The 27,884-nt window shown below is 35.8% G+C and overlaps 1 protein-coding gene across 6 annotated transcripts in view; it reads right to left on the minus strand.

Moving 5' to 3' along the window:
• HECTD1 (HECT domain E3 ubiquitin protein ligase 1) overlaps nucleotides 1-27,884 on the minus strand; it is a 93,717-nt gene that overhangs the window by 10,312 nt on the left and 55,521 nt on the right. For 2 of the 6 annotated variants that reach the window (XM_040476859.1, XM_040476860.1), the window contains exons 19-36: nucleotides 27,549-27,654; nucleotides 25,518-25,652; nucleotides 24,614-24,753; nucleotides 24,007-24,330; nucleotides 22,662-22,828; nucleotides 22,394-22,570; nucleotides 17,875-18,711; nucleotides 16,954-17,175; nucleotides 12,500-12,633; nucleotides 9,823-9,945; nucleotides 8,255-8,411; nucleotides 5,417-5,639; nucleotides 4,265-4,319; nucleotides 3,861-4,043; nucleotides 3,267-3,474; nucleotides 3,097-3,182; nucleotides 2,755-2,882; nucleotides 302-503 (exon numbers count right to left, since the gene is read on the minus strand). In XM_040476859.1, coding sequence (XP_040332793.1) covers nucleotides 302-503; nucleotides 2,755-2,882; nucleotides 3,097-3,182; nucleotides 3,267-3,474; nucleotides 3,861-4,043; nucleotides 4,265-4,319; nucleotides 5,417-5,639; nucleotides 8,255-8,411; nucleotides 9,823-9,945; nucleotides 12,500-12,633; nucleotides 16,954-17,175; nucleotides 17,875-18,711; nucleotides 22,394-22,570; nucleotides 22,662-22,828; nucleotides 24,007-24,330; nucleotides 24,614-24,753; nucleotides 25,518-25,652; nucleotides 27,549-27,654 — 3,607 coding nt within the window. The remainder of the gene's footprint in view (nucleotides 1-301; nucleotides 504-2,754; nucleotides 2,883-3,096; nucleotides 3,183-3,266; nucleotides 3,475-3,860; nucleotides 4,044-4,264; nucleotides 4,320-5,416; nucleotides 5,640-8,254; nucleotides 8,412-9,822; nucleotides 9,946-12,499; nucleotides 12,634-16,953; nucleotides 17,176-17,874; nucleotides 18,712-22,393; nucleotides 22,571-22,661; nucleotides 22,829-24,006; nucleotides 24,331-24,613; nucleotides 24,754-25,517; nucleotides 25,653-27,548; nucleotides 27,655-27,884) is intronic. The other 4 variants (XM_040476861.1, XM_040476862.1, XM_040476863.1 and 1 more) reach the window with 4 other exon arrangements.

Here is a 27,884-nt window from a genome sequence, read left to right on the forward strand (position 1 = left end):
GAAGTATCCTTCTCATTTGCTTCATTAAGAAATGAGAAGTATCCTTCAAAAAGACCAAGCATTCTCCTACCCCAAGAGGGAAGATACTCTTTGCTACTCATCAAATCAAAAGATCCTAACCTTTAAGGAGGTGAGCTGACATCCTATTTCAAAAGATGTTCTATGAGAGGGAAAGGCCTTACACAGAGGGCAGAGAAATCCTTTCCCGTTTCTATCTAATGCAGTTTGCATGCTGTGGAACAAACAGGTTGGCTGGTTCTCTGTCATTCCTGCATACTAAAAGAAATTCTATGTGCGGTACCTCAAGAACGGATTTCCGATCTGCATGTATTTGCATGACATTCTCAGCCCATTCCATCAGAGATTCACCACGTGGAACTTTTACTCTTTCATGCTTGAGACGACCCACTCGAAACTCCCCAGGATCATCTCGCCTTACACTACTGGTGGTCCTTGTTCTTTCCACGGTGGCTTCACGTCGGTTTTGTAACCACACTATTGCTCTGAAATAGAAAAATACTCATGTAGCTGTAACGTTCAGTAATAGTTTGAATGTACTACTAAACCAGCAACATAATTCCAAGATAAGAATTTTAAGTTGTATTTTATTAGGTGAGAAAATACAGTAAACTTTTTATTGTATCAATTATTATTTCCTCTCTGAGTTAAAACATATAAAGCTCTTTTATTATTTTCCTTAAACAAATTGAGGAAGTACTTGGGCCTGCATTTTTCCTCTTTACCTGAGTAATTAAAATAAAGGTCTCTGGTCCAAACCACACAGAACACATAAAAATACACACAAACTGGGGATTAAAGGAATAGCATAGGGAATACAGTCCATAGTACTGTAATAGCATTGTATGGTGGACAGATGGTTGCTACCCTGGTGAGCACAACATAATGTACAGAGTTGCTGAATCATGGTTGTACACCTTCAATTAATGTAATATGGTGTGTCAACTTCAATTAAAAAAATAGACAAACTTATAATACACAAAAATACAAGCAAATGATTTCTTAACTATCAGAGAAACTATAAAATGGTTAAGCTGACTTAATTATTTATTACTGTGATACAAACTGAAAAATGCTACTGATTTTAAAGTATTTTCTTTTGGGGATACCCGGCTAGCTCAGTTGGTAGAGTGTGCAACTCTTGATCCTGGGGTTGTTAAGTTCGAGCCCCATATTGGGTGTGGAGGTTACTTAAAGTAAAATTTTTAAAAAATAAAAAAATACTTTCTTTTGGACAATACAGAGCTAACCCACCCTAGAGGGTAGGAGAATCTTGAACTAGAAGGAAGAAAATGAAAGATTTGCTCTCATGTGTGCTATAATTTGTTGTTAATCTCAAGCCAATCAGCTATAAACTCTGAGAATCAGTTTCCTCATCTATAAAACAGAAACCATAACCAATGCCACTTATGACCACAGGGCTATGATCTCATATGTACAAATGATTTGTAAATAGTGTAACTATCATTATACTGCTCCATTTTAAATTATAACTTTTCTACTTACATCTACTTCGAAAGTATTCTGGGTACTCAATCATTCAAAAAATATTACTGAATACCTCCAATGTGCTGTACATACTGCTTTAGGAACTGCAGCTAGATCAGTGAACAAAAACTGCCAGAAATTCCTGCCCTCATCAAACTTTCATCTAGTGGAAGCAGACAGAAAAAAATAAGTATAAAATTATGTAGTATGTTTGAAGACTGTAAGAAAAAAATGATGGCCAGAAGGAAGGAACCTTTCCATGTTATCAAAGGTATTCATAAGCATTTAATTTGGTATTCCTGAGATAATTTATGTAAGCTACTTAGTAAACTGTATTGTAAATGCTGATGGAAAACACAATACATCTGATCCTTGAGTAACATAGGCTTGAACTGCATGGGTCCACTTATACGTGGAATTTTTTTTTTTTTTTTTTTTTAAATAAATAACAGGACTACACACTTTTCTTCCTTATGATTTGGGACCTGGTGGCTCAGTCGGTTAAGCGTCAGACTCCATGAATGAGATCATGGTTCTTGAGTTTGAAACCCAGCATTGGACTCTGTGCTGACAGCTCAGAGCTTGGAACCTGCTTCAGATTCTGCCTCTCCCTCTCTCTCTGCCCCTTCCCCACTCACGCTCTCTCTCTCAAAAATAAATGTTAAAAAAATTTTTTTAATAAAAAATGAAATAAAACATATTATTTTCCCTAGCTTACTTGTTCCTAAGAATACAGTGTAGGTGTGCCCAGGTGGTTCAGGCACCCTGAGGTGACTCCTGATTTGAGTCAGGTCACGATCTCACAGTTTGTGTGATCATGTCCTGCGTTGGGCTCTCTGCTGACAGCATACAGCCTGCTTGGGATTCTCTCTCTCAATCTCTCTCTCTCTCTGCCCCTACCTCTCTCGCTCACACTCCAAATAAACAGACAAATAAAGAAAACTTAAAATACATGTTAACTGTTTGTCATCAGTAAGACTTCTGGTCAATAGGAGAAGTCAAAAGTTATACTTTTTTAAATATGATTTTCAACAGTGCAGAGGGGTTGGCGTCCCTAACCCCACATTGTTCAAAGGTCAACTGTAAGAGAGTACATATCCAACTGGAAACCAAAACGTGTTTCAATATTGATAACTCTTTATAAGAAAACAAGATAATATATTCCTTCCATCAGTCCTGACATAAAGTATACTTGCACATTTTGAGCTTATTTGACATTAAAAAAATATTAAAGGACACATTTCCTACCTTGATGCACCAAATGCTGTACATGTGAAATAAAGCTGTCTAGTTTCAAATGGTATTAGAAAAGGACACTTGCTGGTTAACTGTTCACACCAGTCTGGCAGAGCCCCACTTGCCAATGCCAATGGTTCCTGTAAATTAACAAAAAACAATGTCTTAAGCCAATTATTTACAAAGACAAAAAGGAGTTCTTAAAAGTAATTAACGAAGAAATTAATGCAGCAGACCATATGGTCTAAATCACTGAATCAGAGAAACAGTAGAGATGGTGGAAGGTAGAAAAGTAAGAGAGAGTACTTGAAAGTCCAAAGGTTACAGACTGAAGAGTTCGACTGAGTTTATTACCTCAATCTGCTGCAAAATTTTTGTTGTGATTTTTTTGCTAGTGAATTCATCTGGTGGAAAAGTAAACTGGGGCTGCTCATCACCTTCTGTAAAAGTAATAAAATTAATAGAAATATAAACTGACTTCCTTTTTAAAATGCCATAGAAATGAAACAAGGATTCTTACGGACCTTCTTGGGATATCCTTGAATAAGGGTCACTTGCAACTATATACAGAATACGCAGCAGCTGAAGGACATCTTCCACTCCACAAGAATTCTGACCATTACCGGCTTTGGCCTGAGGTTGTTCTTTCGTCAAATTAAGAATATCACTACTCTGAAGGGTAGAAATGGCCCCCTGGTTTAATCCAGACTTTGTTCCATGCTCACAAAAATCCTAAAGAAAAAATTAGCAAACTAGCCATTAATCACATTTTCAAGAAAAGCAATATATCATACTATTAGTATTTGAAAATGCTGAAATTTTTCAAAGAATTGCCTTCTTTTTAAATAAAAACACTATTACCCAAATTGAAAATCAATGTGTTCTAAACCATTAGAGCTCCCGAATAAACTATAACCACTGTAAGCTATAGTTAAAACCATGTACTTAGATCCAATATCACAAATCATATTTGAAATTTTAGTACTTGGCATATTAACAACATTAATTCAACCTCATTTTTTCAAACATGTCCCAATGAACCTTTTTCTTAAGAATCTTAAAAAGCTGCAAACAAAGCACAAAGCCATTCCCAATTGTGTTTTGAAGCCAATATATACCTTATATGCAGCTATGAGCTGAGAACAATTTCTGTTTTTCCTAATACTTTTATTAGTGCCAGTTAATTTCCAGTGGCGCAGGAAAGCGGCGTCTGCATTCTTCTGCAGGTAGGTTATCAAGTCATTCTTTGGTAATTCATCAGTGCCAAGGTACTGTTCCACATGCTCTATAGACCAACAACCCTACAATAGGAAAAACCAAATGTTGGCCTTTCCTGATTAAAAGTCTATGCTATTTCACATGCATTACATAAGGTAGCTTTAAAATCATGCATTTAACCTCATCTAAAGAATTCCATGTTAGTAATTTTTTCCCCTCAAATGTTCAATTAAAAGTATCAGTTTTTCTTTATTTTTCCCTTTTTTCACTAAGTAGCCAAGAAGACCCATTTAATATAACTTACCATTTTTCCATTTTCTTTCTCTTTGTCAGAATCCTTCATTTCTCTGTACATGATTCTAAACATGAAGATATTTTTCACATTAATTCATAAATCAAATGATTTGTGGTTATTTCCAATAAGGCTTCAATTCTTTAAAAGATATATGAACGATGTCATTCATTAGCTGTATGTTTAAACATTAAACTCAGGGAGAATTTATGAAAATAAATGTGTCAAACATGGGGGAAAGTAGCAGAAATCATGTTTCTGAAAAAGAGCTACTATTTACAAACTTAGCAGAATTGCAAAGAACGCATACATCAAACCTAGAACTTTTAAAGGTATGAAGTAATACATTATGTCATGTTATAACTTTCATATACTGTTGTAAAAATAAAAAGAGATGAGAAATGGTTTGCTTCTGGGTCAAGACAGAAAAAGAGGATAGGAATAACATGGACCAGGAGCACTTATATTCACACAGGCAGTGAAGATCAAATTTGAAACTTTAGTAAAAATTGAACAGGGTGGGGGAAATACCCTGACAGCCTTGTGTACTCTCTCAAAAGGATCTACATCACTTTATTAGACATTATATAAAATTATCAATGATGTTAACAAAACATCAGAAAAATAAGTTTACATAAGGATGATTGTTAAGTATTATTAAATTATATTAAACTATATTATATAAATAATCATTATAGGGAATACTGAGCACCCAGACAATATTGAAAACACTTTATGTATATTAATTCATTGATTCCTCACAGCTACTCTCATTTTACAGATTAATAAATGAGGCACCAAAATATTAAATGTGCCGAAGTTCATTATTCATTACTTGTTCAACGAATGAATGAACAAAGAGAGGTAGATTTAAACTTGCAAACCCCAAAACAAATAACAAATAGAAAATATTTAGTACTTCATACACAATCCCAAAGAGCTCAACAATTATTACATAAGATATTAGTCTAGTTTATTTCTAATTAAACCAGTTGAAACCTTAAACCATTCTACATCATGTGTCAGAAACACTCTTGTCTGCTGCTGTAAACCAAGAGAACAAGTACCATTTTGTTTCTACAGGAAAAAATACAGAACTACAATGCTTCTTGGCTCATGTACCATGAAAATATTTACTTAAAACATTACGTGAAAATCTCTTACGTGTATGTTGGCTCCCAAATACGCCTAAGTTTATCTGATTTCACATTGCCATTACAGGACAACTGAAGCAATTTTTGTACATAGTAAAAAATAGTTGATCTGAAATTAGTGAGTGGTAATTCAACTTCACGAGTTGTTCCAAGACCTGTTACTTTCAAAGTGAGGGCTAATCGAGGTGATGGAGTACATTCAACTTCTTCCAAGAGCTCTGAATGAGGTGTTCCTAAAAATAAGACATCAAAAAAATTACACTAAAACAAACAGTCCAGAAAGAACACTGCACTGGGAGACAAAGCTACATGGTATCTAAACTCTTCTGCCATTTATTAGCTAAAGACAACAACTACTTAGGACTCTCCTGGCATCAACATTTTCGTTTTTTAGAAATGAAAACAATCAACCTAGGTTACTTAAAGATGGCACTAAAGCTGCATTTATACATAGGATAGGGATCTCTCATTATTACAAGAAAACACATGCCACTATCAACAAAGCCAAAGTATGGAAAGAGCCCAAATGTCATCGATGGATGAATGGATAAAGATGTGGTATATATATACAATGGAGTATTACTCGGCAATCAAAAAGAAAGTATGAAATCTTGTCATTTGCAATTACATGGATGGAACTAGAGGGTATTATGCTAAGTGAAATTAGTCAGAGAAAGAAAAATATCCTATGACTTCACTCGTATGAGGACTTTAAGACACAGAACAGATGAACATAAGGGAAGGGAAGCAAAAATAATATAAAAACAAGAAGGGGAACAAAACATAAGAGACTCTTAAATATGGAGAAAAAACAGAGGGTTGCTGGAGGGGTTGTGGAGGGGGTATGGGCTAAATGTGTAAGGGGCATTAAGGAATCTATTCCTGAAATTATTGTTGCACTATATGCTAACTAATTTGGATGTAAATTAAAAAAAAATAATACTAAAAAAATTTTTCATTTAAATTAAAAAAAAAGAAAACACATGCTAACTGTATGATTTCAGAAACATTTTATTCTTATAAATGAGAAAACTAAAATTATTCATAATTCTACATCGAGAAAAAAACCACCTACTGAGAAAACCACATACTCTGGTCAATGACCTGCTCATGTTCAATGAGTGGATTGTGAGGTAAACACCCACACCCACACCCACATACAGGTTCATAGTGTATTTGGTGGTGCAATCTTTTTTTATTAGTTCAGGAATTTTTTCCTCATATCATGATAGAGTCTTTTAAAGTATTACTTTATTCATTGCATGGCATTCATACCATTATACCTTAACTGAACCATATCCCTGTTATTATACATAATAAAGGTAATTTCTAATTTTCTGACAATATAAATAATACTTCTACAGTCATCAGTATATATAAATCTGGGTACAGAACCAGTATTTCTTTGGTATAGACTTTTAGTAATAACAATATGAAATATATTGCCAAAGAGCTCTACAGAAAATTTGTAGAAATGTATATTGTAGGAATTTATATTCCCTAGCATAGGTTTTTCTTTTTTGAAGGGATCTTGGAATATCTTGATTCAGTCTATACACATCCTCACCATAAAACATTATACTACGAAGCATATTTACTTCCATATTTAACACAGGTATCATTCTATCATGTAAAGAATACATTCTATACTTAATCAACATTTAAGTCTTCCTTAAGGATAATATACTGAGTACAATACTGACGTTTATTGAAGCACACACCAACTGTCATGCTAATAACCTTATATGTTTTGCCTCATTTAAATCTTTTAATTACCTTGTCAAACAGAAACTATTATTTTCTACACTTAAGAGGTGAGAAAATTCAGGCTTACACTGATGATATGCTCAGTATATTAGCTTCCTATTGTTGTTGTGACAAATTACCATCAACCAGGTGGTTTGAAACAACTAGTTCTAGAAGTCAGAAATCTAAAATGGGTTGGCAAGGCTTTGTTCCTTTTTGGAAGCTCCAAGAAAGAATCTGTTTCTTTCCCTTTCCTAGCATCTAGAGGCTGCCCATATTCCATAGTTCATGGCCCCTCATCACTCTTATCTCAGCTTCCTGTTGTCTAATCTCTTTCTCTGTCTCAGACCTTCCTGTATTCCTCTTATGTGGACCCTAGTCATTACACTGGACCTACCCAGATAATCCAGGATAATTCTCCTATCTCATCTGCAAAGTTACTTTTGTCAGGTTAATATTACCTATTCATATATTCTGGAGGTTAGGACCTACATGCCTTTGGGGGATCATAAGTATGCCTACCACAACCAAAATAGACTTGTAAGAGAGAGAGTTACCAGGATGAATAACTCCAGAAACCATAAATGAAACCACTATACAACATTTCTTTTTCTTTTTCTTTTTTGCTTTAAAGAGAAATAGAGCAGAGGAGGAGCAGAGACAAAGGGAGAGAGAGAATCCCAAGCAAGCTCCATAGGGTCAGTGCAAACAAAGCCCAAACCACAAGATCATGACCTGAGCTAAAGTCAGATGCTTAATCAACTGAGGCGCCCCATACAACTTTTCAAAATAAAATCTGAACAGGAATAGTTCATAGCAGTTCAGATCTAGTGGAATACAGGATATAAACAATCCACCTTTAAGTGAGCCTTCCTTTAAAAATTACACAAATACAAAACAAAGTGCTTTAAATATACTGTAATTTGCTCCTTTAAAAATAATCTCATTTTTAAGGACTTGTGGCTGATATACAGTTTTTTTCCTGCAAACTTTTACTTATCAACCTGCACATATAAATAGCCACTTACTTTTCCTGATTAGATATAACTACCTTCTTTGGTATCTATTAAATTTAAATCACAAAAACTAAAATACACAGTACCTGGGGGCGGAATCTCTAGATCAGTTGTTTGTTGGACATTAGTCCGACCAGGTCTAGGATCAAAAGCAGGAACCAAAGCAGAAAACTGCCGCTTAAGCACATAATCATCATCCCATGTTCTCCGACGTCCTCCTTTAGTTTCATACTCTTCTTCTTCCTATTAAAATAAAATTCCACATACAGACAAACAAGATAAAACTTTTCATTATTACAAAAGTCATTATTACAAAAGCTATCTATTTCTTTTTTTAAGTTGATTTATTTATTTAGGGAGAGAGAGTGTGTGTGCAAGTGAGCAGGGTAGGGGCAGTCAGAGAGGGAGAGAGAGAATCCCAACCAGGCTCCAGCTGTCAGCACAGAGCCAACATGGGGCTCAAATTCACGAACCCTGAGATTACCTGAGCTGAAATCAAAGAGCCGGATGTTTAATCGACTGAGCCACCCAGGTGCCCCAATGTGCTATCTTTAAAATAAGGTGTATAATAAATACTTCTCTATAGGCATTACACTTCCTTATTTAGCTGTATTTCTTAAACACACAATGAGCCAATATAAACATGTATAGGCACATACATTTCTTAATGATTTAAGCTTACCAAAAAGTAAGTTGCCTTAGTGGTGGTTACACAGAACTACACATGATAAAATGATAAAGAACCACATACATACATTGCACCAATATCAATTTCCTGATTTTGATATTATACTCTAATTAGGTACGATGTAACCACTGGAAGAAATTGGGCAAAGGGCACAAGACTGCCCTAGTATCTGTGCAATTTCCTGTGAATCTGTGAACTTATTATTTTTAAATAAGTTGCTTTTTAAAAAATGAAAATTTTATTACATACTGAATTATATACAAAATATAATGCTAGGAAGTTGCTTTAAATAATGACGGGACAGGGGCGCCTGGGTGGCGCAGTCGGTTAAGCGTCCGACTTCAGCCAGGTCACGATCTCGCGGTCCGTGAGTTCGAGCCCCGCGTCAGGCTCTGGGCTGATGGCTCAGAACCTGGAGCCTGTTTCCCATACTGTGTCTCCCTCTCTCTCTGCGCCTCCCCCGTTCATGCTCTGTCTCTCTCTATCCCAAAAATAAATAAACGTTGAAAAAAAAAATTAAAAAAAAAAAAAAAAAGAACCCTCAAAAAGTTGTTAAAAGGTTTTAATTAGTTAATACACTTAAAGTATTGAAAACAGTGCCTAGGACTTAACTAATGATCAATAAATGTTTAGCTAATAGACTAATATTATCTCTACTACTGAAAACTATAAATCTTAGATTATAACAGTTAATCATTTTAATATATGTTCACTGCTACCCAAGGGTCAAAATGAAGGGTTTTCAAACAAGAAACTCTTTTATGCATTATGCCAGAGCAACCATGGACTCTATCTAGAAAACAGAACCAAAGCAGTAAGGGAAATTTCTTTTTGCTAATTCTATCTGGTAGCTAGCTTCTTAACCCCCACCCCAATCTCCATATATTTTTCTAGACATTTTGGTTGATGCCTTGCTCTGAAAGGAAGACAAATACACTGAAGGGAAGATAACCATTAAGATATTACCTGCTCCCCAATAGGTCGGCTCCCTGCTCCAGCAGGGACTTGTGGCAGCTGCGAGGTGACAGCATGGTGTGTTACATCAGAGCGGGAGCCAGCTCGACGCTGTAGGGATGGACGTCTCAGAATCTGAAATAAGAAAATGTGAACAGACATGTCTAATTATTTAACACCTATATATATCCCCATTCAGACTTAACCTCAAACTATCAGCCCCTATTATCAAAACTATCTTGGGGTGCCTGGGTGGCTCAGTCGGTTAAGTGTCCGACTTCGGCTCAGGTCATGATCTCGCGGTCCATGAGTTCGAGCCCCGCGTCGGGCTCTGGGCTGATGGCTCAGAGCCTGGAGCCTGCTTCTGATTCTGTGTCTCCCTCTCTCTCTGCCCTTCCCCCGTTCATGCTCTGTCTCTCTGTCTCAAAAATAAATAAACGTTAAAAAAAGAATTTAAAAAAAAAACTATCTTTAAAACACTTCATATTCATTAGCCATCTTCAGAAAATTGAATGCTTTATATTCAACTTACATTGTATACTAACCTTCACAAGAAATATGCTATTGTAATCTGTTTTTAAGTAATATATACTAAAAGCATTTCTTGAGAGTTTTTCACCCCATTAACACCCAACTTTATGAAATTTTTAAAAATCTACTAAAATTTTATAAAGAGAAATAAAAAATATACAAGTTATAATAAAGGGTATTTGCAGGCAAAAGTTCAGTTTGAAGACAATCATAGTGGTTAGTATTAAGAGTCTAGATCAAACTTTCTAAGTGTGGGTTCCCATTTTTGTACTTAACCTAACTAATTAGGACATGCTTTTTTTTTTTTCTATGCTCTACCTCGTAGATAAAAGGACTGATGAAAATAATACACGGATACTGCCTGCAATATACTACGTACTAAAATATAATTATTGTGGAAGAGCCATGAAAATTATATTGTTTAGGATTAGTGCAGTTCTTTACACTTTTAAATCAGTCAAAACATCAGCATGTGACATTGTAGTATTTTCCAAATACTGTAAAACCTTGGATTGCAAGTAACTTGTTCTGCCAGTGTTCTGCAAAACAACATTTCTAATAAATTTTAATTTGCTAAGCAAGCAATGTCTTGCCATATGAGTAGTACATGATGCCAAATGTCACATGATCACAACTGAGTCAATGGTTCTTCTCTCTCACTGTGGATTGGAGATGATCATCTCCCATGCTCAGATGCTTGGTCTCAGGTCGCGGTGTTTGGCAGAAATGTGATTTTTTAGAATGTTGGAAGGTACGCACAACTGACACTAGTGTATTTGTTGTCACTTCAAAGCACCTATGGACAGTACTTTGCTTTTCCATACAAGCATAAGCTTAGGAATGCTTTGCTTCATTCTAGGTCAGGCTGCCTGCAGATATAGACCCTTTCCTCGGCTGCCTTATTGCCGGTTACATTAAATAGAGTATATGACAAGAGTTTATTAATACTATACTGTACTCAACATCCATGCAAGTGCATACCATGGCCCCCCTGCAGAAAAAGGTTGAAAAGAAAGGTAGTAAGGAGATGATTACAGTCAAAATTAAGAAGGAAATCATCAAGAAGTACAAACGAGGTAAGCGAGTGGCCGAAACTGCAAGATTTCATAAGAAGTTTACATCTGCATCTGGTCTACAGATGAGGAGGAGAGAAAGGCAGAGAAATCCCTCATCTCAATAAGATTAGGGAAATGTGTAAAATGTGGGAAATTGCAAAATTGTGTAGAAAAGCACTACCCGAATAAGGCTATAGCAATGTGAGCAATGAATCTGTTTAACAACAATGCAATGTTACATTTTGGGAAATCATCAAAAGGAGGCAAAAGCATGTGTCATTGGATAGTTTCCTCGTTAAAGATGCACAAAAAGAGGGGCGCCTGGGTGGCGCAGTCGGTTAAGCGTCCGACTTCAGCCAGGTCACGATCTCGCAGTCCGTGAGTTCGAGCCCCACGTCGGGCTCTGGGCTGATGGCTCAGAGCCTGGAGCCTGTTTCCGATTCTGTGTCTCCCTCTCTCTCTGCCCCTTCCCCGTTCATGCTCTGTCTCTCTCTGTCCCAAAAATAAATAAACGTTGCAAAAAAAAAAAAAAAAATTAAAAAAAAAAAAAAGATGCACAAAAAGAAAAAGATTCCATCGAGCCAACAGCAGTGAGTCCGTTAGTTCCGTTAGTGATAGTGAAAGTCATCCTGCATAATAACCCTCCTCTCCCTTGTCTCCCTCACACCAGCCACAAAGGTTTTCAAAGGTAAGTGCAGGTTAATTTATCTTCCTTCTTATTTTCTATTTTCTTTATTATTCTGTATTACATTACAGTATTGTAATCATTTTTTATATGAATATTTTTGGGTTGTGGAACAAATCATCTGAATTTCCATTATTTCTTATGGGGAAATTCGCTTTGATATGCAAGTGCTTTGGATTACAAGCATGTTTCTGCAATGAGTTATGCTTGTAAACGAAGGTTTTACTGTATAACCGATACATTTTCTTTTAAGGGAGATATGCTCAGATTAAAAGTGCTTTTCTTAATTAACCACGTTTTTCATACTCATGCCATTATTTCCTTGCTTCACAGTTTAACCAGGACTTTGCTTTTCCTCTCTTCATTCCAATTATTAACATCTTATATTAGTTAAGAGAATGGGAGACACTCTCTCTACCATAACCTCCTCGTATTCTTGGTCCTCCTGATTGTCATCTTCATTCTCATCATCTTCCTCATCTGGCTCAGGCAAGTCTTCATCATCATCTAGCTCAGCTAATAGAGTACTGGCACGGCAGCTATCCAGGAAATCTGGAAAAGAAAATCAACAACCTTACTGTCAACACAATTAACAAAGCATGATAAGGTAACTTTGCATATTGGTTTTACAAAACAAAAGTAAAATTCAAGACAGACAAGTATAAAAACCACATTTAGCAACGCCACCCTTCTACCACCACGAAGACAAAATGAGTAATACTGGTCACAAGCATGGCAGAAAACAACAGGATAAAGTTTGACCATAAACTAAATCCAAGTCTACAAAATCATAATATAAAAAAAGGTCAGCAGTACGGGCTAGGTTTAAAAATAAGAATCCTATCACCATTCTCTTTATAAGTCACAGGAAGCACAACATGGTGCAAAGAGAACACTTTGGAGTCATTCACTCTCAAGAAATATCTCTATTGAGTACCTACTCTATTCTAAGAACCGTGACAGGCACCAGATATACATAGTTGTGAACAAAACAGACCTGGTCCGAGCCCCCACGGAATTTATAGGGGAGACAGACATTTAAAAAACAAACAAATGAATATATAAATAGGAACTGGGGTGCCTGGGCAGTACAGTCGGTTAAGTGTCCAACTCTGGCTCAGGTCATGATCTCGCCATCTTAGAGTTCAAGCCCCATATCAGGCTCTGTGCTGATAGCTCAGAGCCTGGAGCCTGCTTCAAGTTGTGTGTCTCCCTCTTTATCTGCCCCTTCCCCGCTCACACTCTGTCTCTCTCAAAAATAAACATTAAAAAATAATAATCAATAAATAGGAACTGTAAAAGACTGTAAGAAGGAAAAGACAGAATAAAGTTAATCTGAGAGACCTGGGATGTTCATAACTGCTTAAGGACACTACCTATCTACTATGGAGTAACATATGTACTGTCTTTCCTATTATCTATATTCCCCCCAACCCCCAATGAAGACTGTATCAGATAAACATGGTCCCACATAATGAAGATGCTGATGAGCTGTTCTTCACAACAAATGAAAAGAAAAAGTAATAATGAGGCTAAAACAGAAGTTTTTACTGGATACAAAAGAAAAAACAAACTTCTATGGATAAAAAGACACACTCTATATTCCAAAAGAACATTCAGAAGACAATTTATAGGGGCGCCTGGGTGGCGCAGTCGGTTAAGCGGCCGACTTCAGCCAGGTCACGATCTCGCGGTCCGTGAGTTCGAGCCCCGCGTCGGGCTCTGGGCTGATGGCTCAGAGCCTGGAGCCTGTTTCCGATTCTGTGTCTCCCTCTCTCTCTGCCCCTCCCCCGTTCAAGCTCTGTCTCTCTCTGTCCCAAAAAAAATAAATAAACGTTAAAAAAAAAAGAAGACAATTTATAACTGCTTTGTAGAATCTTCTATCTGCAAACCTCTGAACCAAATACATATTTTTTAAGTCTAATAATTACACAGGACTGAAATCCAATACCTTTTATTAGAAGGCTAGTAGAAGAATGAGGCCCAATACTATAAGCAATTAGTTTCTAAGGCACATATTTTTTTAACATTTTCATATTCTGGAGTCAGAATGTGTCTTACAAGCAATGGCAAGTCTCAGCTGAATTGTCAAAATTTTCTCCTTAGTGACATAAAATAATTATAACTATTGCCATCTTAAATTTGATGAAATATATTACCCTTAACCCATGTAAGGTACCATCCTACAATTTAGGAGTGGTCCTCATAAATGTGATGTGGTAGTACACACACAAAATCAATTCCACTTTTGGTTTATTTTCAAAGGAACATAATCTGACTGAAATTCTATCTCTCACATGTTATAATTCACTGAAGCCAACGGCTTTTTTTTTTACTCATCTTCTTATTTAAACAGCTCCTTATTTCATAGATTTGACCATATCACAGAATCATGTTCCTCGAAACCTAATACGGTAAAAGTTTGCATACATAAAAATTATTCTGTAAGGCAAATGTTACCCTGATCCTTGACAGAAGCACCCTTAAGATAAATCTTCTAGTTTTAGGAATGTAAAAAAAGGAATTTATAATCATGTAACATTAATTTTCAAAAGGCAAATGGGAGCCCTAATACTTTTTTAATATTCTTTACCACCAGCATACCCACAACATTTTTAAGTTTCACATAATCAACAATTAACGTTTCAATTAAGTTAACATGTAACCAATGAGTAGGGAGGGGCAGAGGGGCGCCATGAGAAAAACTAGAGTAGAATATAGCTTATTCGATGAATTTACATTACTTTGGTGTAATCATCATCATAATTTTGCTATATACACATTTAATAGGTAAGGTAGATACAGAGAAATGTAATGATCTTCCTAAAACCAGAGAACATCAGATCCAATTCTTGGCTTGAAATAGGGGAGGACACATTCAGAGGAAAACAAACACACATGAAAATAAGATTTACACACTCCATGTTAACTAACTAGAACTTAAATAAAAATTTGAAAAAAAAAAAGATTTATATAAAAGAGTACTTAAACTGTATCTTCATATAAATGTTCTTTTATTTGAAATTACCAAATTTTATTTTTATTTTATTTTTATTTTTTATTTATTTATTTATTTTTAAATGTTTATTTCTGAGAGAGAGAGTGAGACAAAGCGTGAGTGGGGGAAGGCCAGAGAGAGAGAGGGAGACACAGAATTGGAAGCAGGCTCCAGGCTCCGAGCTGTCAGCACAGAGCCCGACGCGGAGCTCGAACTCACGGACCGCGAGATCATGACCTGAGACAAAGTCGACGCCCAACCGACTGAGCCACCCAGGCGCCCCTCAAATTTAATTTTTAAATAGAACAGGCACTGGCATCAAGAATGTATGTATGTATGTATGTATGTATGTATGTATGTATGTATGGTAAAAGATATTCCAAAACAATAATGACGGAAGTGCAACCTTTTTGAAAGGCAATTCAGCAATTACTTCTTTTAAAAATGTATCTTAAGGAAATATACAAAAATACAGTTCAAGATGCGGATTCATAACAATGTTTATGGTAATGAAAGGGTGTGATTTAAAGGTCCAAAATGGAGAATTTATTAAATAACAATTGCATAGTCTAACAGTGGAATATATGGCAGCCACTTCAAACACTGGAGAAATCCATCAAACAATATGAAAATAATTTTACAATGTACTAAGTGAAAGGAACTGTCTGGAAAGATGATCCCTTTATGGGAAAACCAGAAGAGCCAGGTATAAAGTTCAGTCACCAATGGCCAATAATTTAATCACTGTGCTTAAGTCATGAAGCCTCAAAAAACAAACAAACAAACAAAACCCAAAATGGGGGGCTCAGAGAGCTTCCAGGCTGGTAGTGTCCCTAAACACCAAGAGTACAAATGTGCCTGTGCGTGGGACCTTCCTGACCTCACCCTATGCATCTCTTCCATCTGGCTGATCCGGAGTTATATCCTTTTTATAAGAAAAGGGGTAATCCTGTAATAAATAAAATATTTTCCTGAGTCCCGTGAGCTGCTCTAGCAAATTAATTGAACAGGAGGAGAGGGCCAGAAGAGCCTCCAATTTATAGCCAGTCTTTAGCACAGATAACAACCTGGCCTTGCAATTAGTGTCTGAAAGGGTGGGGAGATAATGTTATGGGGCTGAGGCTTTTACCTGTGGGATCTGACACTATCTCCAGGTAGTTAATAGTGCCAGAAGTGAGTAACTTGAGTTAAACTGTATGACCCCCCCAGATAGTGTCTGAAAACTGCTCAATGTGGGAAAACATTTGGTAATCAGCGGTGGCAGCAGAAAGTGTTGAGAGTAGAGGAGGCACACAGGGGGAGTGTTTTTCCTCTTACATTATAGTGTACAAAGAATATCACTTTACAAAGCCTTTTAATCTATTACACTTCTATTCTTCTCTGATAAAGGTGTCAACTATCTTTGTTATTATGATTCTCCCAATAAAACTTTGTTAGTGGACCAAAAAAAAAAAAAAAAAGGAGACCACAGAAGTTCCTAGATACCTGCTTATAATCAGATAATTTAATAGTCCCTTATAGCACTGAGTTTTTTCATCATACATGAAGATGCCATATCTTTAAGAAGAGAGAATTATTACTTTCTAATCAAACGTTAAAACAACATAGCAGAGGGGTGTCTGGGTGGCTCAGTTGGTTGTCTGACTCTTGGTTTTGGCTAGGTCATGATCTCATGGTTCATGAGTTCGAGCCCCACAACAGGCTGTGTGCTGACAGTGTAAAGCCTGCTTGAGATTCTCTCTCTCCCTTCCTCTTGGCCCTTCCCACACTCTATCTCTCTCTCAAAATAAAAAAATAAACTTAAAAAAAACAGCAGGAAAACATAGTAAAAGCATCACTAAACAAACACCTAAATATTTTAAACTATAACTTACCATATAACGAATATTCTGCTTCCTGACCTGTGTCACTCTCACTGGAGGTTGACGTGAGACTGGTGGTTAAAGTATTACTTAAGGACTGACCAACTGATAAAACTGTTGTTGCTGTGGCTACATTGCTGCTGCTAGTCACACTGGATGTTGACATTGTCACTGTTGATGTGGTACCAGGAGTCGTCAAATTGGGGAAACTCTGAGCCCCCATGAGAGGAGAAGCTAAAGATAAAAAATGAAGCAAATCAGCACTGATGAGATTGCATAAACCTTAGAAAAAACTAGGTTGTATATTTAGTAAAAAAGAATGAAATCATGAGACACTAATTATTAAAAGACTGAAAAGCAACAACTTTGGGAACCCAACTGAAATCCAACTACAAGTCCTTGTTTTTACAGCCCTGTTATTTTCCAAGAAATTAAGCCTTGCTTTTTTAGAAAGGGAAACAGGCAATGAATTAATTCCCAGTCATGTTTTCCAAAGGAATTATTTTGACCAGTTAGCTTAAATTAGAATTAAAGGACTTTTAGAAGATAGTAGCAATTTAGGACCTAAGGAAAAGTTAAACCAGTGTGATGCTCTGATTTCAGTTGACTATGATAAAATTTAATAGTCATCTATTTCCTCATGCAGCTGAAGTTAACAATTTATCATAGAAGAGTGAAAAATAGAAGTGTGTTATTGTTTCATCCTTTCAGATTACGAGGTTCTTCATTATACCTGATCTGAATTCTTAAGAGATCACGATTCTATAGAACTTAACTCCATATTCCTAAAGTGCTAAATTTGACGTGGTTGTATGTAACACGGTTAATGATCTAGTTAACGACTGCAGTCAGAACCCACTGAACAAGAAACCCTACTTTGCAATCCCTCAGAGTGGAAAAACCATTGGGTTCCATAAGGAAAAGCTCACTTACTTGCTGTGCTCATCACATTCCTCCCCAAAGTATTAGTGTTGTTATCACTGCTGCTTCGGCTTAGATTCATGTTGTTCGTGGCATTAGTCCGTGCTATGTTTGCCACTCTCCTTACAAAACTCTCCAAGCTAGATGTTTCTCTTGAGGACAGATTAGGTACACTTGCACTAGAGCTCATAGGGGCCCCAGCAGCCAACAAAGAACTTACTGACAGTCTGTTACTTGCTGAAGAGCTAAGGGGTCGTTGTGAAGCTGCTTCTTTATTAGTTAACTCAGACACTGAACTAACATCAGGAGAACTAACACTAACAATTCCCATGGATATTGCACTAGACTCCCCAGGAGTGCGAACAGAACTATCAGGGCCTAACTTTCTTTCAGCATTTTCACTTCCCGTTTCCGCGGTTAAGGTGCTGGTGCTTGCACTGGATGATGACCCTACTTCTGTTTGAGGGACGTTTTCAGCAGATGAAAGAACAACAATTGGTTCATGGACATCAGCTCCTGAAACTATACTGTGTTCCATTACAATTTCTGATCTCCGTTCCGTTTTGGTCGAACCCAAGCTGATGTCGCTGCTACTGGCCACGCTACACACAGAACTGCTGCTTCCTTTTCTACTTGAGGAGCCTGCAGCAGCAGATGTCTTGTCTGGACAGTTGTTTTTCACCAAGCTGCTCCATGATTGCGTTGTGCCTGAAACAGTGGATGAAACAGGTTTGGGTGATGCCACTGTATCAGGGTCGTACCCTGGTGCAAGCTTGAGGTCAAATTTTCCTTCTGCGCCCATACGGTAAGAGTTTGAGCCACCAGCATCCCAGGTGACATCAATCCAGCCTGGAAAGGGACAGGAGTTTGTGAGACCCAGCAGAAAGCAGATAGGAGCGTGTCAGACAGTAGCTCCACAATATGGGATCAGCTTTTCATCAGTGCTGTACTTCTCTGAATTTCTACAGTCATTTAAGGTCTGCCAACTAAAATTAAACTCTTCCTTTTATTTCTCTCATTTCTGAACTGCTTGCTCTGCTGATATCTGAAAACAATGTAAGGGTCATGTTTACATCTACGGGCCTATCTTTTAAGGGGAAGAACTGTTAAAAAACCGTAAACAGATGGACACAAATGGTGAAAGAAATACTGCAAGGTCAGTTAAATAGAGATGAAATCTAAATAAAAAGGTTTTTTAATTGCTAAATAGAACTATGTAGTCAAATGTTCTTTACAGAAAAAAAGTTCTCACCATTAATTTTTAAGTTTGGGCTAAATCCCAATAATTGGCAAACAAAATATCCATATATCACTGCATAAATTTTAGGTCACTAGCTCAAATAACACTAAGTTAGCATTTCAATTGTGTTCTCAAAGTTCAGTGGTTACTTGGTTTTCTTATGATTAAGTTTAAAAAATTTAAATACACACAGAAAATTCTGAAAACAAAAATTTTAAAGTATGCTAAGCTCTTTTATTAGAACCTATAAGCTAAATCTAATAATGTGTAAAGAACTAATGAATAGTTCATTATTCATACATATTATACATGATATTCAATGTATATTTACTTGTAAACAATACTTGTTCTTTAAAAAAAAAAACAGTAACTTCTAAAAGCAGTAAAATAAATTGCCTATTAGGAAAATAATAAAAATTTTACAATCTTATTTTAGTGTCATAAGCTAACTACTGCAAGGGAAAAACACAACACAAAAAACATATGTATTTTTAAAAATATAACCAGTCTTTATAAAGTTTGAAATTAGTTTATGCATACATGCAGGTACCCCCATGCATGTTCACATGTGCACACAACACATAACAAGTTCATGTATATTTATGATGACACGCTATTACTTACTTACAAGTAATACTGAAGTAAGTAATACTGAATTATCTGTGGGGATTATATGCTTAGGAGTTCTAGGAGATGAAAACTACCTGCCCCAAATCTACATCACCTAGTTCTGATGAGATTTCAATTGTCTCCATTTAGTCTATATGCTGAAGTAACTTCTGAAGAACCAGCACTCAACTATCTCTTCTGCAACATGGAACAGTGTGAATAAAGGCTCAAAAACGTATCCCAATTCCAAATGAAATTAATATTTATATTGCATTAATCAGTCTAAAAATATACTGACAATTTATTTCATAACAATTATCAAGATCTGTAATTGTATGTTTATCGGTTTCATTCAGAAGGCAGGGTATCATACTTTTTTGGGGACCATTGTATATCTGAAGTCCAACAAAGTACCTTTACATTGCAGGGACTCTCACATTTGTGGAATACATGAAAAAAATGGATATTCCCACTGACACATAGATTCTTTAGGAAGGATTTAATTGATAATAATGCGGAAAATAATTTTTAAATGTAAACTATTTATATTAGTATTGAGAGTGTAATTAAATTGCTATCTAAGGGGAACCAAGAAAGGACACATACATACTATCCATATAAGTGCATAGGTACAAAACTCTGAGCTCCCACTATGCCCGAAAGACAGGAAAAAAGATAACTAGCCATATTAGAAACAGGTGGTTCAGGGGTGCCTGGCTGGCTCAGTCGGTCGGTAGAGAATACGACTCTTGATCTAGGGGTTGTGAGTTTGAGCTCCATGTTGGATGTAGAGATTACTTAAAAGTAAAATTTAAAGAAAAAAAAAGAAGAAAGAAAAGGAAATCACTGGTTTATTTATAAGCTAAGTACTCTCTCTGACATAAAAATTTTCATGTGAGACTTAATAAGAATGGCCACTTTGGTCGGCCACAATTCTGAACTCTACATTAGATTAGCAAAAGTAAGCTTTTCTTACATACTAAATTCTATAATTAAGATTCCCATTTTCCTAGACAGCTGCTTCAGCTGACTGCAGCATGAGAAAAATAAACTGCATTCATATAGCCCCAACTAGCTAACACACTTAAAAGCCCAAACAATTTAGGAGAAATGGAATATTAACGGAGTATTATTAAGATGTCTAAAAAACATTTAAAATTTCTGGGTTGGGGCGCCTGGGTGGCTCAGTCGGCTGGGCGTCCGACTTCAGCTCAGGTCATGATCTCACAGTCTGTGAGTTCGAGCGCCACATCAGGCTCTGTGCTGACAGCTCAGAGCCTGGAGCCTTCTTCAGATTCTGTATCTCCCTCTCTCTCTGCCCCTCCCCTGTTCATGCTCTGTCTCAATAATAAATTTAAAAAACATTAAAAAAATTTTTTTTAGTTTCTGGGTTGAAGGTACTAATGTCATCTCAACTATTATTGGTTTTTATGAACTTTGGCAGTTACATATATGTTCATTCACCATAACCCTGCTAAAATGGCAATGATTTGCAATTAGAGTTCACTATATAGAAATACATTAGGTAGTAAGGTAATTCAAGGAATAGAACCTTAAAAACAATAAAAATCAAGAGTTTATTTAGGTAAATAAATGCCCAGAGCACACGGAACATGAGTATATTAAGATATTAAATGTTTATTCACTCTCCTAAGCACTGTCACCTTTATTATAGCTCTTTAAATATTTGGTGTAAGAATATAAACATTTTACTCCTTTTTGTTTTTAATGCCAAGCAAAATTCTTAAGAACACATTACTAGCTAAGCAAATTATCTGCTAATAAATCAGCCTTTTAAGTTATACGGAAAAAGTTAGCCATTATGAGTTGCTTCTGGGAGTTAAAAGCAATTGATTAACAGGATATGGACTTCTATAAAATCCACAGCATCAAAAGTTTAAAATGAACTTGATTTAGGGGCGCCTGGGTGGCTCAGTCAGTTAAGCGTCTGACTTCAGCTCAGGTCATGATCTTAGGGTTCGTAAGTTCGAGCCCTGCATCAGGCGCTATGCTGACAGCTCAGAGCCTGGAGCCTGCTTCACATTCTGTGTCTCCTCCTTTCTCTGCTCCTCCCCGGCTCATGCTCGCTTGCTTGCTCTCTCTCTCAAAAATAAATGTTAAAAAAATTTTTTTAAATCAACTTGATTTAAACAACAACCCTTACCTTATAAAATATCAGAGTTTAAAATCCAAAGAAATGTTAGTAGGCTGAGAAGCATTATGAACGTTATCTTACAATCTACTAATAAACAAAGAGGCTACAATTCTTATTCTATTCTTTATTGAAAAACAGTAACTAAAGATGTTAATACTTTTTCTTCTACATGACTGAGTATAAAAAAAATGACTGCCTGATTCCCATCAGGCTAACAAGTGTAAGCAATTAAAGATCTATGGAAACTTACAAATAATAGACAAAAAAAATGCAGAAAATGTGTCTTTAGAATATTCAACTTATACTAGCTTATTAATCACTTCAAAATATTAGCAAGAAGTTCCAAATCAAAACAGAAAATAAAATTTTCCCTTAATACTAGGTAAATGATTTTTCATTTTTAATGTTCTTCTACATAGTGCCAGGACATTCATAAAATGTGTAAACTATCCCAAAATGAACCAAAGAAAAACACTCTGTTATTTAATACTCCATTTTTACACTACAAATGCTAAGTACCTACTCACCATTATGCAGTTCTCCTGTGACGGTACCTTCTCCCTGTGGGCTGCCATCCTGATCTCGCCATTTCCAATCAAGGCCTCTGATCACACGTGCCCCTGGAACCATGTATTTCAGAACCTGGGAGCGTACTAGACGTCTTTGTCTTCTAAGATTAGCTTCTGCTTCCTTAGCTGCTTTTCCTATAAAATAGAAATTAGAGAACTATAAACAAGTCACTTTTTATAAATCAAATTGTTCCAGTAAGTGAAAAACCTGCTAACATCTCTTTACCTAGCTGGTCTTCACATACTCCATTTACAGTGCCATAAAGTTCGAATCCAGATAGTGACAGGTAGTGGGTTTGTCCACTGGCATTCTTCCCCATCTGTTTAATTCTCACATGTCGCCACCCTTGTTTCTCATCCTTTGGTGGATCAAGAGGCCAGGTTGCTGTTGACCTGTGAAGGTGTTAGGGAAAAACTGGTGTAATGTTTTAAAACAGATGGGGAAGATTTTTTACATAATAGAGATCTACTGAAAAACCAACTTCTACATTCAGTCTACAGTTTGTTACACAAGAAGCAAGAAAGCAAAGGAGAACAACAGCCATCAAGAACATAAGTTAAAGATGGTATGTTTAAATGTATACTATTAATGACTTACAACATTAAATGATTTATGATTAATACAATCCAAGAAAGAAGAAATTTTATGAGTAACAAATATGCTTGAAAATTTTATAATGCTTGAAAATATGCTTGAAAATTTAAAGCTTGAAAATATATGCTAATTAACTTGGATGTAAATTAAAAAATAAAAATAAATAACAAAAGAAAAAAAAGAAAAAATTATCCATTAATCCTAAAGATAAGGAGTTCCTTCCATACTACATTAAATGCAGAAATTAATTTAACTCCATGCCCTATACTCTCCTCAAAATTAAAACTTATTAGAACTAAAATTTTTAGAAGTACTTTCTGCCTTCAAAAAAATAATATACGATCAGGGCGTCTAAGTGGCTCAGTTAAGTATCTGACTCTTGATTTCATGATGTTACAGCTGTAAGATCAAGGCCCACATTAGGCTCTGTCCTGGACATGGAGCCTGCTTGAGCTTCTCTCTCTTTTTCTCTCTCCCTCTCACTCTGCCCTTCCCTGACCACCCCCAAACTCTCAAAAAAAAAAAGACTAAAAAAATAATATATGATCAACCTATAAAATTTAGGAAAAGAGACATAATTTAAAAAAGAAAATAAGTCAGGCACAATTCTACAACAAGCAATAGCTACTGTTAATTTGGAAAACATACACATATATCATGTATACATATGAAGAGTTTAGTAAAAAACTAATTCCATTTTTTTGTTTTTATGAGTGTGCTATATATACACATATATTTCAATTCCTTTTTAAATAAATAGGCTCAATGTTCTACTTGTATTTAATCTAAAGCTGCTAAAGTTCTGGCAAAATTATTATTTCAAAGTTTTAATATTTAAATTATAGTATCAAGTGATGTTTTTAAAAAAATCTTGCTTCAATATTCCATAAAGAAGAGAGCTCTAAGGGTATACAGTTATAAAAATAAACAAAGCTCTTTACTGAGTTTTTCAATTTGCAAAGACTCCTCAACTAACCCTGGTTCATTGAGACTGCAGTCATCAACATGGGTATACAAAGAAGTCCAGTTCTGTCCATCTTTGGATACCTGGAAAACCCAATTTCTCAGTGCAGACCTTCCATAACCACGAGCATGACGAAGTGTATATGCTGATGGTATCACCCAGAGACCCAGATCTATGGCAAACCAGGCATTCTTATCATCATTGCTGTGGCAATTTAAAGCTGAATTATCACGACTTAGTATGTCTTCTAAGCGGCCATAAGGTAGATTTCTTCCTTCTGATGATGTTACTACTACAAGTCCGTAAGCAGCTGGATTCACCCATTCATATGCAGTTCTAAATAAAATAAAAAAAATTAAGCAGTTAACACTACTAAAATAACTGTATTTTGTTCATATTAGTTTTCCACATAAAACTGTATTAATTTTTAAAAATCCTACAATTGACAATTTAGATTTTTTTCTTCATAAAACATAACTGAGATAGTCTTAAATTTAATCTCTAAGATAAAAATTCCTTAAACTGAAAGACACTCAGAGTAGTTAATAATTTTACTCTACTACCAAGAATTTTTTTACCAGGTGAATGTTTTCACTCTACATTAAATAGCATGACTTACTTGGCATTTGTCCCAATCCAGTAAATGATTCCATTTTCATCAAAATCATGCTGGTGCCGAAATATAAAATTTTGGCCTTCTCTTAATTTTCGAACAAAAACAAATGAAGATCGGTCAAAATCATACCACTGCTTTGCTACCTACACCAAAGAAAATACAGGAGACACTCACCTTAATAGGGCTATTTTCAAATGCACTGCCCACTTTTTCCTGTTCCTTCAATGTGATTTATTTTATTATAACAAATACTCATTAAAGAATATATGGGGGAAAAACCAGAAAGATACAAATTTCTACAACCAAAGTACCCCACACTATTCATATGACACACTACTTCTTTGGTCCATTATTTCAACTGATAGAGTAAAAAACATCTGATCATACTGTACCATAACATTTTTTCTTATCAGTTATTATATTTATACATTTTATATAGCTACATAATATTCAAATAAATGGAAATAATTATAAACCTGATACTCCTTTTTGACTAGCATCAAGGTTTTGTTCACTATTTTAGTGACAAATGACACTAAAATGACTCCAATACACATCTTTACGAAGAAACCATTTGTAGTATACAAAGATTATTTTCTTAGAATAGAGTCCAGGGGTGCCCAGTAGCTCATTTGGATGAGCATCCAACACTTGATTTCACTTCAGTGAAGATCCCAGAGTTGTGAGAGTGAGCCCCTTAAGATTCTCTCTCATTCTCTGTCTCTGTCTCTGTCTCTCCCCCCACCCACACACACACATACACAAAGAACAGACTCCAAAAAATGGAATTACTAGGTCAAACCTTGTATTACCATAAATCTACACACATATTTCCCTAACTACTTTTCTAAAAGATTAAACCACAGCAGAGAATGCCTATTTCACCATGGCCTTGCCAAAAACTCACCATTTTTAAGAGATACTGTTCCAGAGATTCAACTGTAGCTAAGGGTTCCATCTTCAACATCCTGCCAGTCCTGTCTATCAATGCAGTTTCACCAGGTGCACGTTCCAACCGAAATCTTAATCTTCTTGTAAGTATCTGTGCAAAAATTATCAAAATGCTTCAGAAAATACAGTTTTTCTCTTAGAATTATAAAAGTGAGACATGTTCTCAATAGTAATTGAGAATTATAAAAGTACAACCATAAAAGGATAAATGTCTGTTTTCTATTAATTTTTTTTAAAGAATCACTGAATAAGTGACACTGGCTTTCAAGAAAGAAACAAAATTAACTACATACGCAGATAATTTCTAAACAACTTCAAATATACATGGTTTAAAGAAATCATAAAATAATTTAAGTAATGCATTTCTTACAAGTTGCAATCTTCCAGTTAAGTTAAAAAAAAGTGGCCATTTAGCTAATTTATTTCTTTAAAGATAGTCATAGATTATTTGATATATTCTAATAAACTTTTTTTTTTTTTAAGGTAGGCTTTATGCCCAATGTGGGGCTTGAACTCATGACCCCAAGATGATGAGTTGCATGCTCTGCCAACTGAGCCAGCCAGGCATCCCTATGGCTAATCAACTTTTAAAAACACACAATAGCTATCAATCCAATACATTTTGGTAAGCAAGTATGAAACTAGCAATTTAGGTAGTTTCATTGCTGTTTAAACCTTAACTAGTTCCTACAGACACAAAATCAAATACTTATATGGACATGTGGGTAGCATGTCAAGCTCCATGTTGGGTATAGATATTACTTAAAATTTTTTTATTTTTTAAAATTTTTTTTTCAACGTTTTTATTTATTTTTGGGACAGAGAGAGACAGAGCATGAACGGGGGAGGGGCAGAGAGAGAGGGAGACACAGAATCGGAAACAGGCTCCAGGCTCCGAGCCATAAGCCCAGAGCCATCAGCCCAGAGCCTGACGCAGGGCTCGAACTCACAGACCGCGAGATCGTGACCTGGCTGAAGTCGGACGCTTAACTGACTGCGCCACCCAGGCGCCCCACTTAAAAATTTTTTAAAATAATAAAGTAAATAAAAACAATGTGCCACAAAGGCCCTTACCCTTCTTTACTATTTTACCTAAAATTAAACACAAAGTAGAACTTGACATCACATTTAATCTAACACCATGTCAGGCTTATAACATACTTTAACTCCCTAGACAAGCTCTCTAGTCTGGGAAACTAGTGGCTTTGGTAACATTCCTGGGTTCTTGGGGGTATGGCAAGATTTTTGCCCTAGAACACACTGTCTTGGCAAATACAGATTCTTAGTTACTTATTAAAGGCTTTATTTGAAAGAGAAAGCTTTCTATTCCATGCAGTGCAAAGCAGGATAGGTTGGATAAAGGCAAGATTGAGCCAAAATGACCAGCTAAGGAATTCTAAAGTAACCTACAGAAGATGTAATTTCTGTCTATTCATATCTGCATACCAGATACTAAGAAAAGAATAAAGGAATGAATGAATGTGAATGTCAACCAAAAAACATTTAGGAAAATAATAAACGTTTTAGAAAACCCATTGACAGATTTCCCACAAAATCAATAATAGCTAAGGCAGGCCATCTGGCTTTAACCAATGACATTAAAAAAAAAAAAAAAAAAAAAAAAAAAAAAAAAAAAGCAGGAAAAAAACTGTCCTTGAACTATTCTGACACTTTCTCATCTGCTGATACACATAGAAATGAAAGGACTTAACTTCTAATTCTAGAACAAAAGGACCCATTTATTTCCTGCCTTTTCCACTGATAGTCTTTTTCCACTTACCACTGATCAAGTATGATTTACAATAAACATTTAGTGAAAACCCATAGTGATTTGATCAAATTAAAAATTGAAATATTAATAATTCAAGAGTCATTAAAAAAACCAATCAAGTGGCTTTAGGGTTAGTCTTTAATGAGTAAGCAGAATCATTACAGACTGCCCTTAAATGTATTCAGCAATAATAGTGCCTGCACTTTTCCTGGTTACCTGCAGGTTATACGTAGATCCAGGTGTATCATACAAATGGAGAGGGAGACGTTCAATAGATTCAAGTACAGCTATTAACTTCCGAATTAATGCAACTGCTGGTCGACTATGAAGAAAAAAAATTGTTGAGAGTGTTTATATAATTTCATACCCAAGTTCATAGAGAAACTGCAGTAACCAACCTCATGTAGACCCCTAGTTTCTTTATGAGTGTAAAGAAAAGTTTAATTTTCTATTAGACTAAATCTAAGCAAGCAAAGATACTCTCATAACTCAATTTCCTTCATTTAAGAATAAAATATTTCAGGGCGCTTGGGTGGTTCAGTTGGTTAAGCA

The sequence above is a fragment of the Herpailurus yagouaroundi genome, unplaced genomic scaffold (genome assembly GCF_014898765.1).
Source record: "Herpailurus yagouaroundi ecotype Mexico unplaced genomic scaffold, PumYag 141, whole genome shotgun sequence".
Taxonomy (NCBI): Eukaryota; Metazoa; Chordata; class Mammalia; order Carnivora; family Felidae; genus Herpailurus; species Herpailurus yagouaroundi.